Raw genomic sequence first — 15,787 nt, 5'->3', positions numbered from 1 at the left:
AAGTTTGAAAATGGTCCAGTGATTCTGGAGAAGAATTAAAAAATGTGAAAGTTAATAAACAGACAGAAAACAGACAGAAAGACAATGGGCAATAATGGCTCAAAAAAAGCTCACTTGAGCCTTTGGTAACTACATGTTACCTTTGGTCACTAAAGCTAAAAAGTCTTTGCATCACTTATACACACCTAATTTTATCTCTTTTTTCAAAATTAAGCTAAGCTCAATATCTCTGGCTACAATCCTGTAAGCATACTGTTTACCTTTGGTGGTTCTGTTGTCATTTTGATTCCGGTCTGTAAGATGGAGATGGGGAAGTCAGGGTGGGGACTGCTACTGAGCCATAGACGGAACTCAGGGTGGGGATCCTCCACCTGGAGCTGCTCCACCAGCTTATCTAACTGAGGCATCCAGGACAGGGACAGGTGACAATTAGCCAGGAACACCCAGTTACCCTACAGATAAAAAAAGTGTCATTCACATTCACAGAAAATGTACTCAGGTGTTCAGAGTGTATATAGAGGAATTGAATGATGTATCCAATATGTTTTATGACTGATACCTTACCTCTCTAACACCTTGCTTGATCATTCTAGTTGCTATAGGAGCTTGACCTTGCCCCAGAGATAAGGAATAGAACCTCTGGGCCATTCCACTTGCCTCAGACAGCTGAATCAGAGAGCTTGTGGGATCCTGAAAATAAACAAAGATCAATTTATACTTGCAGACATTAATAGCTTAGTCATACTGAACTGACAATAATTTACGTCTGATGTTTACAAACCACAAATCTCTGATGAGACTAGTTCTACTGGTCTGCACTTAATCATATGAAAATGCTTTTATGGGAAACATGGCTACAGTAAACTTATAGTAAATTTTTGCCTACAGTGAAGTAACTTTCTTTCCCTGCAGTTTTATAACATATGCCTATTGTGAACATAATGGATACAACAAATTAAGGAGATGATGAATTACACCCATAAGAAATCATAATTGTTTGTCCCTGGCACTTTGCTATAGACTTGTTTTATTGTATTTGGTCCAAATATTTCGTTTGATTTAATTGTTATAAAAGAAACTAGAAATGGCAATTTGTAACCGGTTAACCGATTACTTGGTCGGAACGATGGCAATCGGTTAGAAAATCTGTAATCGGTTAGTCGAAAAAAAATAATAACTTGTGTATTTTAACGCAAATTTCTTATAATTCATTTTTGGAAAAAGAGAAATCTCTGCATTAACTTTGATAATTCAACGTTCTCACATATCCAAGCTGACGTGCATGTAATTATGGTTCTTCGGATTGAGATTGTGGGGTAATTGGTCATTTTGTGTTTGAGGTGTTAATTACTGTTAAAACACCATGTCGTTACCCCGACTGTCATGTTATTCTTTAATGACATTAAATCCCCGTTAGTATGTTTGTCTTTTGCAGTTGTCCATCGAATAAATTACTAAACAAACATTGTATATTCATTCATGTAGTTCAGACTTAGTTTTAATTATGGTGACAATGCAGAATGAACTTATGTGACATCTGCTCTGGATATATCTGATTTCTCAGACATGATTCGTGTTTTTCTTTTATTTTTCCTTGTCTATTGAAACAGAAATAAAATATATATGCATGTAGTTTTCTTATCAAGAATCAAGACAAATAGAATGATTTAACTTCTAGTAACTTTGTTAGTCTTCTTCTTGTGTATACTATGAATAGAGATACGGGGGGGGGGGGGGGGGGGTATATCAAGAAAATGTATATTTTTGATACGGTTAACCGGTTAATCGGTCGGAACGTCTTGCCGTTAACCGATTAGCAATTCTGTATTCGATTGCCATCCCTAAAAGAAACAAAAACTTTTTCAATCAACCCAACGAGTTACATGTATGTGTATACAATTTGAATATCCATACTATTTCATTCAAATGATGACCATACAAGTCAATGAATTAAAAGATGTATAAGCAGAAACTCAATATTAAGAGATACTGGCTAGAAAAAGGAGTATATAGGCAAATATGAATAAAATCCTTTGGTTTTAATGAAATCCTTTTGGATTTAAAGCAATTTTGGATCCAAAATTGACTTGAGTAAGCAAACTAAGATTTTTGAGGCTACTAACCACTCCGGGGGACAGGACAAAGATGAGGGGTGTCCTTGTGGTGGAGTCCTCTACCACCTGCTGCATGTCTAGGACCGGTGGTTCTGTGAACTTAGAGCCTAGGTTGTTTATGATGAAGGATGTGGCACAGAATGACACCCTGTCTGGACGTAGAGAGCGCACCAGTAACATCCTCTGTAGCTCATTACAGGCATTATCCCACTCACCTGATAAACGACAACATTCCAAACCTTACTACCCAATAGTGTCAATAATAAAAATCACAGGTGCTTTAACAGAGACAGACAACAGACAATAGTAATGGAATGCAAAAGACGACAACTTTCAACATGATTTCACATGTAACATTTGAAATTATACTCAGTACTAGTTGTAAGTGTAACAGATCACAGTTTTTTTCTCCCACAAATCCTGCCTAGTACCGACCTGGTAATGGAGCCACCTCAGGCTGAGCAGAGGTATACCAAATATTCCAGTCTCTCGGATACTGCTCAAATGCTGTAATGATACCGTGGAAGTTAGTCAGCTTCTCAAGTTCTGTTATGTTGTCCCAGGCCACATCACCGAGCCAGCCTGAGCAGGGATTGTCCATCTGGTTCTCACGGTCCAACACCTAGAACAAACAAACAGTCATTTGTCATATTAGGTCACTGAAATAGAAATGACTTCACAAGCTTTTACACCAGAACAAATTCAAAGTAAAAGTATGAGTTACATTATTAAGAACACACTTGACTGCAAAAACCTGTGTTTTAAGCAAAATAACAAAACATGTTCTAGAAGATCACTACTGATACTGACCACTCCCCCTCTGAGGAAGAAATTGTACTCATCCATGTTGATCTTGCTGGCTGCCTCCAGGATCTTGGCACACATTTGGAAGGAGAAGAGTAGCTTATGTCGCTCAAACAGACCACGACAAGTGTATCTATAATAAAATTTATTGAAGATTTACAAACTGATTCAGTCCAGGCCATCTTTAAAAAATTGTTGTGTGCCCTCTCCCGGCCGACTGACTAAAAATGGCACGACTCAAAACTTTTCTAACTCCAGGAAACAATAATTTTTTTTTATTCATTCTGGAGTTTTCTCATCCCATTAACAACTATTTCAACTTCATTTTGGCAAAAGTTTTTGAATAAAAAAATTTTTCCCCCTACATGTACCTACCTATCCAATTTTTTTTATCCCGAGTCAGGAGTGGGCAAGCAAAAATTTTTTTTTAAAAAAGGCCCCAGTGAAACTGTCAGTTAAATTACACAGTAAGTACAGAGGGACATGTTAGGATTATACCTGTATACAGCATAGGTGTGGTATTCATTCAGATTCTGAATTCTCTCCTCCAGTTTGGAGCTTCGCTGACTCTTCTCAATGGACATGATGAACAGTTCAATATAGGAGTCTAGAGAGAACTGGTACATAGGGTCAATACGTCCCATGTCATTCAGAACGAAGAACAGGATGGAGGCTCGCTGTGCTGAAGGTCTGTAGCCCTACAAACGAGATCCCTCATACAGTAAGTACTATATCTAATTATAATCCAGTAAAAACCATTAGTATTAATTATCCTGTGTGGGTCAGCTCACCTCCCTAGCAGCATCAATCTTAACCTCCGTGGTCTCGGATATCTGTAACTGTTCTGTTACTTCCTGAGATGTGATTTTGGAAGTCTGCAGTGTGTTTACCAGCTGTTCATCATCAAGTAATGAGCCTTTTGTTTCATTCAACAGCCTGAAATCAAACATAATCCAGCCAGTGAAAATAATGAAGATATATAAAGAGTATCTGACAGATTAATACCTAACCATACATTGAACATATATTGAAGACATTTAAAGAAACTTGAAAAACTGTAAAAAAGGTTTGGTGGATTTTGTTGTTGTTGTCTGACCTCAGAATTTCGTCTTCCAGCTCCACTAGTTTCTTTTTGCCTGCTGCAATGCTCCTGACTAAACTGTCCTTCTGTTCCTCCAGGTCTGGACGCTCTTTCCTGACCACAATACCCAGTAACTGAGCTTCCAAACCTAAACAAGCATCATATAATTACTGACCGCAATACCCAGTAACTGAGCTTCCAAACCTAAACAAGCATCAAATAATTACTGACCACAATACACAGTAACTGAGCTTCCAAACCTAAACAAGGATCAAATAATTACTGACCACAATACCCAGTAACTGAGCTTCCAAACCTAAACAAGCATCATATAATTACTGACCGCAATACCCAGTAACTGAGCTTCCAAACCTAAACAAGCATCAAATAATTACTGACCACAATACACAGTAACTGAGCTTCCAAACCTAAACAAGGATCAAATAATTACTGATCACAATACCCAGTAACTGAGCTTCCAAACCTAAACAAGCATCATATAATTACTGACCACAACACTCAGTACCTTAATTAAGCATTATATACAGTAAAATTCAGTTTTAAGGAAGTCACTAGGACGTCACATTTTGCTTCCTTATAGCTGAGATTCTTAATATCTGTATAAGGAACAAAGTGGAAAGTCTTCTACCAGATTTGTTAAGATTTCTTAGTAGTTCTTTATAATCATGCTTTACTATAATTACAAATCATTCCATTTTCCTTCCTGATCATTCACAACTGGTACATGCTGAATCATCTTTTTATACTTAATGCATTAGAAATAGATACCCTGTTCCTTGACAGCAAAGTTGACAATGGTGGTCTTTGTGGAGATCTCGGGGGTGTAGTGAGGGTTACTCAGTTTGGTTGTAATATAGAATCTGAATTCAGGGTTGTACTCAATCTCTTTGTCTCCCAGCTTAATCATATAGGCACCACCTACAAACAAAATCGTACATTTCATAAAATTGCAGATTTCAACCATCAAATGCACATTTTAATATTTACATACACATACACATTTTATTACAAAATAATGAGGTCTGACTGTACTACTGTCTGCCTACCAATTCTCATCAATGATTTGTTCAGCACAGGATCTAGGGAAGGATCCAATTTTTCTTGCACATTCTGCAAAACAACTGGCAGACCAAACTGGATTGCCGATTCCAAAGTTCTCATGTAATCTGTCTGCTGTAGATCTATCACTTTCAGACCCTGTAAACAAAACATGGTAACACAGGATGTCAGTAATCTTATACTTATGTCTACATTAAATTATTTGTTGGAAAGTTTTAATTACAAGTCATTTACCCTTGATGCCTCCATGTTTTTGATCCATTTGATGGCCTGTCCTTGAGGATCCACCATTAGTGGCCACCTGTTAGAGGAGGTCACAATAACACCATTCTCTGTAGAGAAGGCATCACTGGGCAATCCTTGAATATTCCAGTCTCTAACTTGAGTTGGTTTGGCCATAAATTCACAAAAGTTGAAATTTGGAGCACATGGTATACCAAGTTTTCTCACCTGACAAATACAGTATGAAAATAACTCTATTGATACAAACCGGTTAATTCATGTTATATGAATTAAAAAATTGATAGGCACTATCTATAAAATGACAGGAAATTCCTAGATTATCAACACAGGTACCTCTTCAATCCATTTCTTTTGTACCAGTTCATCTCTGTAGTTAGACAGGAAAGGACCCATATAGGACATAAATGCTGCTGCCATTAAACAATCTCCAGCAAGGTATCCCATCCTCTCCTCAAGGTCCTGCAAAGTTGAGTACCAAGTCAATTACAATGGCTATGTCAATGTATTTGATCCTTTGTTTTAAACAGAATCCCCTCATCTCATTAAGAATATTCTTTAGGCCACTGCTCCTGTCCAGCACACCCCCCATTCAGTTACCTCTCATTGCTTGTCCCCCCCCCCCCCAACCCCTCTCCCTTTATGTATTATTTATACCCCATACCTTGACAGTTTCCTGCCATCGTTCCTTCTCCCCAGCCAGTCCTGACATGAGTTTAGTAGCTCTCTCCAACATAAGTTCTGTGTACTCTGCTTTTCTCTTCAGCTCCTCTTTCTGAGCCAACTTTTCATCATACTGCTTTTTCAACTCAGCCATTTTTGCTTCAACCTGTTTAGATAATATGTTACTATTACTGCTGTAACATTCAGTGCAGTAAAATTTTACTTATCAAAATTTCATTTAGTTTTCTTTTGCTTTGAAATTACATTTTTTTATCATTAAAACATCTTGTCACATAAAATATTTAACTGTTTAAAAAAAAAATTTAAAGAGCATTCCATGCTTCAAATTTCAAAATAATCAATAAAATAAAATTTTTATTTTTGACGATTAAAAAGTGATAGATCACCTATTGGGTACTTGCTGACAACTCTATGATTTAAACCCTAGATGACCGATCTAAAACATTTCAAATTCAAGTCTCACAGTGTGAAACTAGAATTAATTAAAATCATACACCTGTAGTAAATTTAGGATTACTATCCCATGTGTAGTTTGTCTCTAAATTTCAAAGTTACCTCAGCCAGCTTTGCTTTAGCATCAGCAAGAGCCTCTTGCTTTTCTTTGAGCTGTGACATGGCTGCATTCAGTCTCTGTTTCTTTGGCTCCACAACTCGATAGATTCGGCCGTAAACTTCCATTGCTCGTACCCACATGCACAATGACTTGGCAGCACCTGATACACGACCAATGATGTCAGGCTGGAAGTCTGACTGTGCACAGTAGCCTCCAATCTTCTTCAGGACACGATCTGAGATGTTGTCCTTCTCAAAATTCATCAGTTGCTTGATAAAATTTTGCTCACCTGTGAATAAAAGAAACAATTAATTATAGTATTGATCAGTGACCAGTAGATTCTCTCTTTATAACTTGTTACTGGAGCCTGAGACTCACCAAGCTGCCTCTTTGCCTCGGCCCATGTTGGCTCACTGCCTCGCAGGATCATCACAGCCTCCATCACTTTCTCCACCAGCATGGGAGGGCGACCGTAGGATCGGATTTCTGTCATGTCTTTTTTGTTCAGAGAATCAAGAGCCTAGAACAAGGTACAACATTAATATAATCTATGAATGGAAGAAAAAATACTTTGAGCATGATTTGGCGAAGAAAAGCCAATGTAAACCGATGCACAGTCTCATTACAATTTTTCTACTTTGAATTTGATTTGGGAAATAATTATTTCTTACAGCAATGGCCTCGTTCAGGGCAGGAAGAGCCTCATCTAGATCGTGTTGAGCTAAATCAGCCATATGTTGACATTTACTCTCCTCTTCAGCAATTCTCTCTCCTTTCTGGGCCACAGACTGTAATATAAATCACACATATTGATGTGGGCACCAAAAACTTTCAGAACTCTCATTTTTCAAAGAATTGACAGTGTACCAAATCTGGCATTAGAATAATCGCTATATTCATTTACAGGTAATCAGACTTTACTACACATAACAAGATGTGACTTCCTTTGTTTTTTTAGGAATTGTTCTTATACATCAATCATTTTTCACAAAATATACATATATATGCAATCAGTATCAATTTGTCTTGTGGTAGTTATAATTTCAATTCATGTCTTCCTCTCGTTTCTGTTGTACAATGATCACCAGGTATTGATCATACCTTTTGCTGTTCGTCAGCCTCTCGTTTCTGTTGTACAATGATCACCAGGTATTGATCTTACCTCGTCAGCCTCTTGTTTCTATTGTACAATGATCACCAGGTATAGATCTTACCCTCTGCTGTTTATTTTCCTCTCGTTTCTGTTGTACAATGATCACCAGGTTTTGATTTTACCTTCTGCAGTTTGTCAGCCTCTCGTTTCTGTTGTACAATGATCACCAGGTATTGATCTTACCTTCTGCTGTTCGTCAGCCTCTCGTTTCTGTTGTACAATGATCACCAGGTACTCGTCGCACTGCTTCTGGAACTGAGCCACCTTTGTCTTGGCGTCTTCCAGCTCTATAGACATCTTCTCTACTTTCTGTCTTGTGTCGTCAATCTTACTCAAACCATTACGCAGCTTATCTGCCGCCCCTCCCATTTCTTTTTTCTTGTCGAATAGAAGTCTAAACATCAAAAGAATAGTAGAAAGTTGAAAATCTTGTTTCTAAGGAGTAAAGTGAAAATATCTGCTTTATTTACACAAAAAAGTCATCAAAACTATAAGGAGAGAGGCAATATACTGTATACAGGGAAATTTTTGCCCCCGTTTTATTTTTGCCCCTTTCGCCCTACTCACAAGTGGGCAAATTTAAAACGGGGCGATTTGAAAAAACACAGTATATTTTCTTAAACAAAACTGTGATTGGGCGAATTTAAAATGGGGCAAAATTATTTGCAAGTGTGAAAGGGCGAAAAAAACATGATGCAAAAATAACCCTGTATACAGTAAATAACTGCTCATTTTGCAGAAACTTACCTTTGTTCAGTGTAAAAAGAGAACAAAGAATCTGTGTGAGGCAATCCAGTATTTAACATGAGAGTGAGGCACTTACTTTTTGTATCCTGACACTAACTCCAAGTAGTTGGTGGGAGTGACATAATTGTGCCTTCTGAGCTCAGCCAGCATCTTCTTTGAGTAGTCTGACACAGATTTATGCATCACAGAGAACATTTTGGCAAGGGATGGCTTCAACTTGTCCTGAAATTGCATGGAAGACCATTTATTACCAAGTGTACTTATGTGGATTTGTAATGGCTGAATCTTTGGACTGGAAATAATCAGATCTAACCAAATAAAATCTGCTAGAGAATTCTGAAATTGAAATGAAATGTATTCATATAATATTAAAAATGTCAAGTTCAATCTGAGCATTACATGTAGATTCTGTCATATTGATAACCTTGGCCTTGGTCTGTGACAGAATGAATATAAAAGCTAGAAATATCTCTTTGTATCTATTGTCTTCTCAAATCATTAAACTGAAAGACTGAAGGTTTTACATTCAAGTGGTCAAGTCAATAAACTGAAAGACTGACGGTTTTACATTCAAGTGGTCAAGTCAATAAACTGAAAGACTGATGGTTTTACATTCAAGTGGTCAAGTCAATAAACTGAAAGACTGATGGTTTTACATTCAAGTGATCATGTCAATAAACTGAAAGACTGATGGTTTTACATTCAAGTGATCATGTCAATAAACTGAAAGACTGATGGTTTTACATTCAAGTGATCAAGTCAATAAACTGAAAGACTGATGGTTTTACATTCAAGTGATCATGTCAATAAACTGAAAGACTGATGGTTTTACATTCAAGTGGTCAAACATATTATAATCTTGACTTTAAACTAAGTGATCTTCAAATTTCAAATTGGCACCTTTCTAAAGTTCTCCAACTCAACCTTACTTACCTGTATTCACCTTATTATATCAAGCTATCAGGAGATTAATAAACATGAGGGGGTCTATACTGACCTCTTCCTCTGAGCCTAGTGTGATCTCACTGAGATATTTGTCTGCTACTTCCAGTAAGGCATCAGCAGGCCACTCACTGAACCAGTCAATGGTTGTACAGTTGACAAAGGCGGGATACATACGAATCCGGTTTCTGGGGGAAAACGGTGGTATACAGTAGCAATGAATAGTCTTAATCAGTTTATCTTATTTATCATGATAATCTTTAGGTTTGCAATCAAAGAATCTTTTGAACCTTAATAGATAAAAGCTGATTGTTTGAAATAAATTATAACAATATACTTAATCCTGTACTTTTTAAGAAATGCCAGGATTTCTCACTTACCTAAAAGGCTCTCCCACTGGGCTCATACACAACACAATGTGCATGTTGGCTCGTACACGCTCGATCAAGAATGCAAAAATGCTCTGAGGGCTGTCATCGATCCCTTCTTTCTTGGCAATGTCACTCAGAGCATTTCGCACCTGGTATTGTCAAACACAAGATGCACAAGATCAAATAACATATAGCATGTACACTGTGTGATACATTGCTAAACATGTACATCATGTGGTTGCTCTTATGTGTTTCTGATTACTTTCTCTTTGCTCAAGTGAATGTTTTATTTGTTAGTTCACAACAGCAAGAAGTGTTACAGCTTTATCACTTTCCCCATAATGTCACTATAGAATACCTTTTAAAAAAATTTATCTCAAGCTCTTTCATTACTTTCTTGACATGTTAATATAGTTATAAATACAATTAGTTTTTACTGTCTTTTATCAATGTTTGTGTAGTAAGTTGATTGCACCGCTGACTGAGCCATGAGCAAAGAGAAAGAAACTAGTGTATTGATAATTAAAATGTACTCCACTACATGCATATCCAAAGATATCTCAGTATTACCTCACTCTAAACAACTAAGATTTTGGATATACATGGTCTCCGGTAGAGTTCCAGGTAGTTAGCAATGTTTCTGCAATGTCAGAGCTCAACATTTAACTTTTTCCTATTTATTTAATTGGGCAAGTGTCCATGGAATTTATTTGTCCAGACTTGATTTTGACTTGCCTGAGAATTTCTTAATATAGGGGCTCCTGTTTTTTAATATAGGAGTCCCTGTACAATTTTTAAGTCAGATTCCACACAGAATACTAGTGGAATCTGGCAGAAATTTGCAATTCTGAGCGTACATGAAGTATAGACAATTCTGAAATTTATATATCTGAGTAGAAGAGGCATTTACCAGGCATCATTCTTATTTTCCGGGGTTTCCTGATGAAAATTGAAACAAAACTTACTCTGGAACTTTGAGCAGGAATAAAAGCCTCTGATTAGTAAATATCAATTAATGCAAGTAAATTTGAACTTAATATCAATTAATGCAAAGAAATTTGAATGTAATAGAAATGTGATCTTTATGATATTCAGTTTTCGATATGGTCTGGGATACGTGAGTCAGTTTCAGGCTACTATTCAAAATCAAAAGTAATGAGCAAAACAAAAACTTTGATTCCAAATGAGTTTGACAACCAGGATAAAAAATCATTACTACAAGTTGGCTTAACTGAAAATCACTTGTCAACAAGTGCCAAGCAATATTCACCTGCCTGTGAAAATTTTCCACTTTTGTACCAATCAGACAAATGTTAATGTTGAGCTCTGAATGTGCATCAGTTATTGGTCAATTCTTAATCTCCATCACTCCAAATTTCTAGTCTACCAACACACACCAATTACAACATTGTGAACAGATACATTCATCACAACAGCTATAATGTGTAGGTACAAAAGCTTTCACATTCATCACCTCAATGCATGTTTTAAAAAAAATAATAATTGACTTCAATCACTGTGCTCTTCCATTCACCTATCCTGAATTTTGAAAAGGTAAGTCATCTCATATAATAGTTAAGGCAATGGGTACATGTAACACTGTGCACAGAAAAACACACAAACAACGGAAGCTTATTCAGGAACCCATCTTCTATAAAACATGAAGTGCTTACATTACCAGTAAACTCAGCTAACATGGTTCAAAACTATCAATATATTTTCATCACACAGTTTTTTAAAACTATGCTAGATTACATAAACTGACTTCCTTGATAAAACCAATGCAAGAAGATTATGTTTTGACTGCCAAGCTAAACACAGAACACAGTGACTGAGGTTCAGGTGACACAGTGCTGGGTTACCTCCTCAAATTCATCCGGTTTGTAGAGGTTGGGCACCTCCCCACTACTGAGGATATTATTAATATCCTCCAAAAATCCCTCCTCCACCACTTGGGTGTCATTAAAAATAAACACTGATGTCTTATTGTCCACTCCTGCCTGCCAGTACAGTCTCTTCAGATCTACACAACAGAATTTGTTTATATATATTTATCTGAGTAACAATTCTAGATAAAAGGTAAATTAAATTATAAACTTTATTACAAGTTAAAAAGAAAAAAGTTTCCAATCATCATCTGAACCTTTACCAAAATTTAAAGTGATGGCCATGTGTTCTAAATAATCAGAATTTGATAAAATATATCCATTGAGAAGTTCCTATCAAATGTGTTTAAATGTGCATGTAATCACACTTTTTATCATTCAAACTTTCACCTTTTGAAGATTAAGGGTAAGGGAATTAAATGGTATATTGTGGTGTGAAAACTACTATCAAAATGTGAAAAACATATGCCCTAAAATTTATCAAAAATATAGGTCTCTGCAAGTCAACAAATACTGACCATCTCTGAATTCTGTGGAGCGGTAATGTTTGGTGACCTCGATCTGGAATGATGTATATTCACAGATGTAGGCTGCCAGTCTGGTTAGACTCTGTCGACCACTCCCTCCAATTCCTATCAACAGCATGTTGCCACGGGGCTGACGGATCACTCGAACAATCTTAGACACTGTATAACAAACAACTCAGTTAATTCACTTAAAAGAACTCAGAAGTGGAAAAATTCCAAATCTATGCATTAAACATGAAGATTCTGAAGTTTTGAATTCTTGCATATTAGTAATGATATACATTTTTTGTGAATTAAATTGATTTAAATTCATTTCTGTTGGTACTGCTGACACAAAAGATGTTACATTATACCCTAGTCTGAACATCTCTTTTAATTCCAGCATCTAGGTTAAATTTCATATATCTTGAAACATCTTTATTGGCATTTCCATAAAAAGAAACTTGTTTTTGAAACTAGTACTTTATACATATTACTACTGACTTTGATCTACTTGTGACAATATGGCCCTGGTCTGTTAGACCAAAGGCCAGGGTTGAGCAATGTCTGTTAAGGTCCATTATGTTACAAGTAGACCAAAATCAAAACTCAGTACCATCTACTTTAAACAATCAGGCAAAATTTTAATCAACTATAAATCCTGTGGCAGTTAGAATACATATAAATATATTTTTTAAAGCAAATGTGCATTGCTATTACCGCGTAAGAATGTTTTTTTTTTTTTGTAGAATTTCCATCATCATTTTCTACAATAAGCTGATAGGAAATGACCCTCTCCCCTATATGGGCTTGTGAAATGCTACTCAGTTTCATAGATTTGAAACATATTGTTTGAGAACACCCATATCTCCAGTCAATATCAATTAATCAAAACCAGATTAATGATTAATGGGGCAAATTCACTTTGAGATGCACCATAGTAAAGATAAACTTGACCAATTAAAGAATACTATAATTCCCAATCATTTATAAACAAATGAAACAGAGCTCCTTACCATGTTCTATAGCATCCCTGAAGAGCACCAGATCCATGTTGACCACTCCGGGGGTACTGTTATATTCCTCCAGAAAGTCCGTCATCTGTTTCTTCAGCTGATTTATATCCTGAATGTCTTCATACACATTGTCTGGATTCATGTAATCCCCTACAAACAAAATAATCCAGGAAACTCAGTAATGACTGATATTGTCTGGATTCAAGTAACCTCCTACATACAAAAGAAACCAGTAACATAAGGTTTCCTGTTTAATACACCTTTAAAAGTCTGTAACCTGTTTTGTAACTAAAAATATTTATGAGCTGGAATTGTTTTCTTTGCAAATTTTTCAATTTTAATTGAATTGGAATAAGTAATTCAAATATCACCCACCAAAAATAGGTGGTTGCTTGTTGGGACATATATTATGGTAAGTCTGATCAAACAGTGTTCCCAGCTTCTCTGTCATCAAGTTAACAAATGTCTCAGTGTCCCTCTCTTCTACCAGACGATCAGAAAACACCCTGTAAAATACAATCACAAGTATTACAAATACTTTCTTAAATGAAGATTGAAGAATGAAGATTGAAATTTATTTATTTGGGGGGGGGGGGGGGGATTAGTATCTTTGTAAAACATGCTGGGTCAATGTGATACCACCTTGAACATTACCTGAAGCATTCATGAATCCAAAGTCTCGTCATGGCATGTTTCGTGTCATGGAAATCCTTATGAGCTCTGAGAAGCCCTTGGAAAATCTGAAATTCAAATGGTCTTATTTATTTGCTTTCATCACAGTATTAGCAAAATGAATGAAAAAGTATATGTATAGTTTTAAAAGTTCTCTAATCCATAGAAGGACAAGGCAACCTTGGATATATCCCGTAAGTTGAAGAGGTAGTGAATCTTTGTTGGAGTGGGGAGGAACTTCTGAACCACTGCCTCGTACATCTCAATGGTGGCCTGGGTCATTATGTCCCCAATAGGCTTCACCTCCTCCTCAAAGTCCTGCAGCTTTTGGTTTATCATGCTTCCAAAAATTCTCTTGATCTGGGACTCCTAATAACAAAATCCATTAGGATACAGTAAATCGCTATTTAATCACAGGTCATTATTACCATCGTTGCAAGCCACAGGTTTTGTGTCCATTCTATTTCCACAAACCCACGGGTTTGTGGAAATAGAATGGACACAAAACCCGTGGCTTGCGACAATGCATTATTACAAATATTGTTTTTTTTTTTACTAACTGCAAAATATTCCATTTACATCAATTCCACAAGTGTGCATCAGGAAATTTTCTCCAATCATATTATAAATCTTCCTATTGAAAATTTGTCTGGAGCAATTTTTGCTCCCTTAGATTCTTGGGTTTGATATATTGGTCAGGACCAGATTGTGTTTGCCTATCCACCATATCAACAGGTAAATAGAGTGAAAAAATTGCAGAGTAAAAATATCCCAGTAATATTAAATAAAACTAACTTGTAATCTAACTTACATATGGGAGAGTCATTGTAAGCAATCTAACTTACATGTGGGAATGTCATTGGAAACAATCTAACTTAATGTGGGAATGTCATTGGAAACAATCTAACGTACATGTGGAAACATCATTGTAAACAATCTAACTTACATGTGGGAATGTCAATGTAAACAATCTAACTTACATGTGGGAATGTCAATGTAAACAGTCTAACTTACATGTGGGAATGTCAATGTAAACAGTCTAACTTACATGTGGGAATGTCATGTTGATGAGATTGAAGCGACTCTGGAGTCGTCTTGAGATGACCATTCTGCCACCCCCGGGGGGTCCCATACCAGCCAATAGGAACATGTCCTAGAAAGCAAGTATAAAAATAGACTCTCAGGCACATTATTCTGAAATCTTTTATGCATGAAAATTTTCAGATCTAACAATAATAATTTACCTTGATGTATTTCTGGGTTTGTTTTTCTCTGTCATACCAGAAGCCATAATCTAACCAAAGTCTCATCAGTTCTAGAGGTGGCTGAGAGCCAAATGTGTCCTTAGCTGGCATGTTGAAGTCATCCATAAAAGTCAACAGTTTCTTTCCACCAATGGGGACATACACACCCTTAGTTCTCTTCTCTACACGACTCTCAATGATGTCTTGTACATTGTTGGAGGAGGTCTAAACACAACAAAAGGATCATAGCAAAACTGATAACAACTATGTGATGTCTGAGATTGATCATTCCATTCACAATTCTGAGAATATCCAATAAAAACAGGATCCCTGATTAAAAGGTAAGCTTTATACCTGAGCAGACATGTTGACTGTAAGGAAGCTGTAGGTCTTTGGATCAAGTTTGGAGAGAGTGTTTTCTACCATGGAAGTCTTTCCTGTTCCCACGGGTCCTACTACCATGACTGGGTTAAAGGAGCGCACAAGTGTGGACACCAAGTACTGATAACGCACTGTGTCTACAGTAGGTACTATCAATTTGAAGAAAGGCACACTGAAATAAAAAAAAGAAATTGTCACTGTGGATTACAGCAGACATTATCCCTCTGAGTAACACTCAATCTGAAAAATTCAATATGTTACAAAAACTTAATATGGTTTGCTACAAGCTAGATTTGAAATATGCCTTTCTGAA

General features: G+C 36.5%; 1 protein-coding gene across 1 annotated transcript in view; it reads right to left on the bottom strand.

The window, feature by feature from the left end:
* Window positions 1-15,787, bottom strand: part of LOC133201200 (dynein axonemal heavy chain 2-like) — a 48,497-nt gene that overhangs the window by 4,056 nt on the left and 28,654 nt on the right. Inside the window, exons 42-70 of the mRNA XM_061336996.1 lie at window positions 15,448-15,646; window positions 15,094-15,318; window positions 14,898-15,002; window positions 14,030-14,218; window positions 13,832-13,917; window positions 13,553-13,683; window positions 13,178-13,327; window positions 12,174-12,341; window positions 11,632-11,792; window positions 9,779-9,918; window positions 9,454-9,586; window positions 8,533-8,678; window positions 7,893-8,103; window positions 7,228-7,344; window positions 6,935-7,076; window positions 6,559-6,845; window positions 5,984-6,148; window positions 5,656-5,781; window positions 5,314-5,529; window positions 5,067-5,217; window positions 4,789-4,938; window positions 4,015-4,147; window positions 3,710-3,854; window positions 3,417-3,616; window positions 2,925-3,051; window positions 2,550-2,736; window positions 2,124-2,329; window positions 565-690; window positions 261-452 (exon numbers count right to left, since the gene is read on the bottom strand). Coding sequence (XP_061192980.1) covers window positions 261-452; window positions 565-690; window positions 2,124-2,329; window positions 2,550-2,736; window positions 2,925-3,051; window positions 3,417-3,616; window positions 3,710-3,854; window positions 4,015-4,147; window positions 4,789-4,938; window positions 5,067-5,217; window positions 5,314-5,529; window positions 5,656-5,781; window positions 5,984-6,148; window positions 6,559-6,845; window positions 6,935-7,076; window positions 7,228-7,344; window positions 7,893-8,103; window positions 8,533-8,678; window positions 9,454-9,586; window positions 9,779-9,918; window positions 11,632-11,792; window positions 12,174-12,341; window positions 13,178-13,327; window positions 13,553-13,683; window positions 13,832-13,917; window positions 14,030-14,218; window positions 14,898-15,002; window positions 15,094-15,318; window positions 15,448-15,646 — 4,714 coding nt within the window. The remainder of the gene's footprint in view (window positions 1-260; window positions 453-564; window positions 691-2,123; window positions 2,330-2,549; window positions 2,737-2,924; window positions 3,052-3,416; window positions 3,617-3,709; window positions 3,855-4,014; window positions 4,148-4,788; window positions 4,939-5,066; window positions 5,218-5,313; window positions 5,530-5,655; window positions 5,782-5,983; window positions 6,149-6,558; window positions 6,846-6,934; window positions 7,077-7,227; window positions 7,345-7,892; window positions 8,104-8,532; window positions 8,679-9,453; window positions 9,587-9,778; window positions 9,919-11,631; window positions 11,793-12,173; window positions 12,342-13,177; window positions 13,328-13,552; window positions 13,684-13,831; window positions 13,918-14,029; window positions 14,219-14,897; window positions 15,003-15,093; window positions 15,319-15,447; window positions 15,647-15,787) is intronic.

This window comes from Saccostrea echinata, unplaced genomic scaffold (genome assembly GCF_033153115.1).
Source record: "Saccostrea echinata isolate AGI-Se365-2 ecotype Australia unplaced genomic scaffold, CSIRO_AGI_Sech_v1 ptg000042l, whole genome shotgun sequence".
Taxonomy (NCBI): Eukaryota; Metazoa; Mollusca; class Bivalvia; order Ostreida; family Ostreidae; genus Saccostrea; species Saccostrea echinata.
Note: the sequence above shows the minus strand (reverse complement) of the source record. Positions and strands in the feature narration are given on the sequence as shown.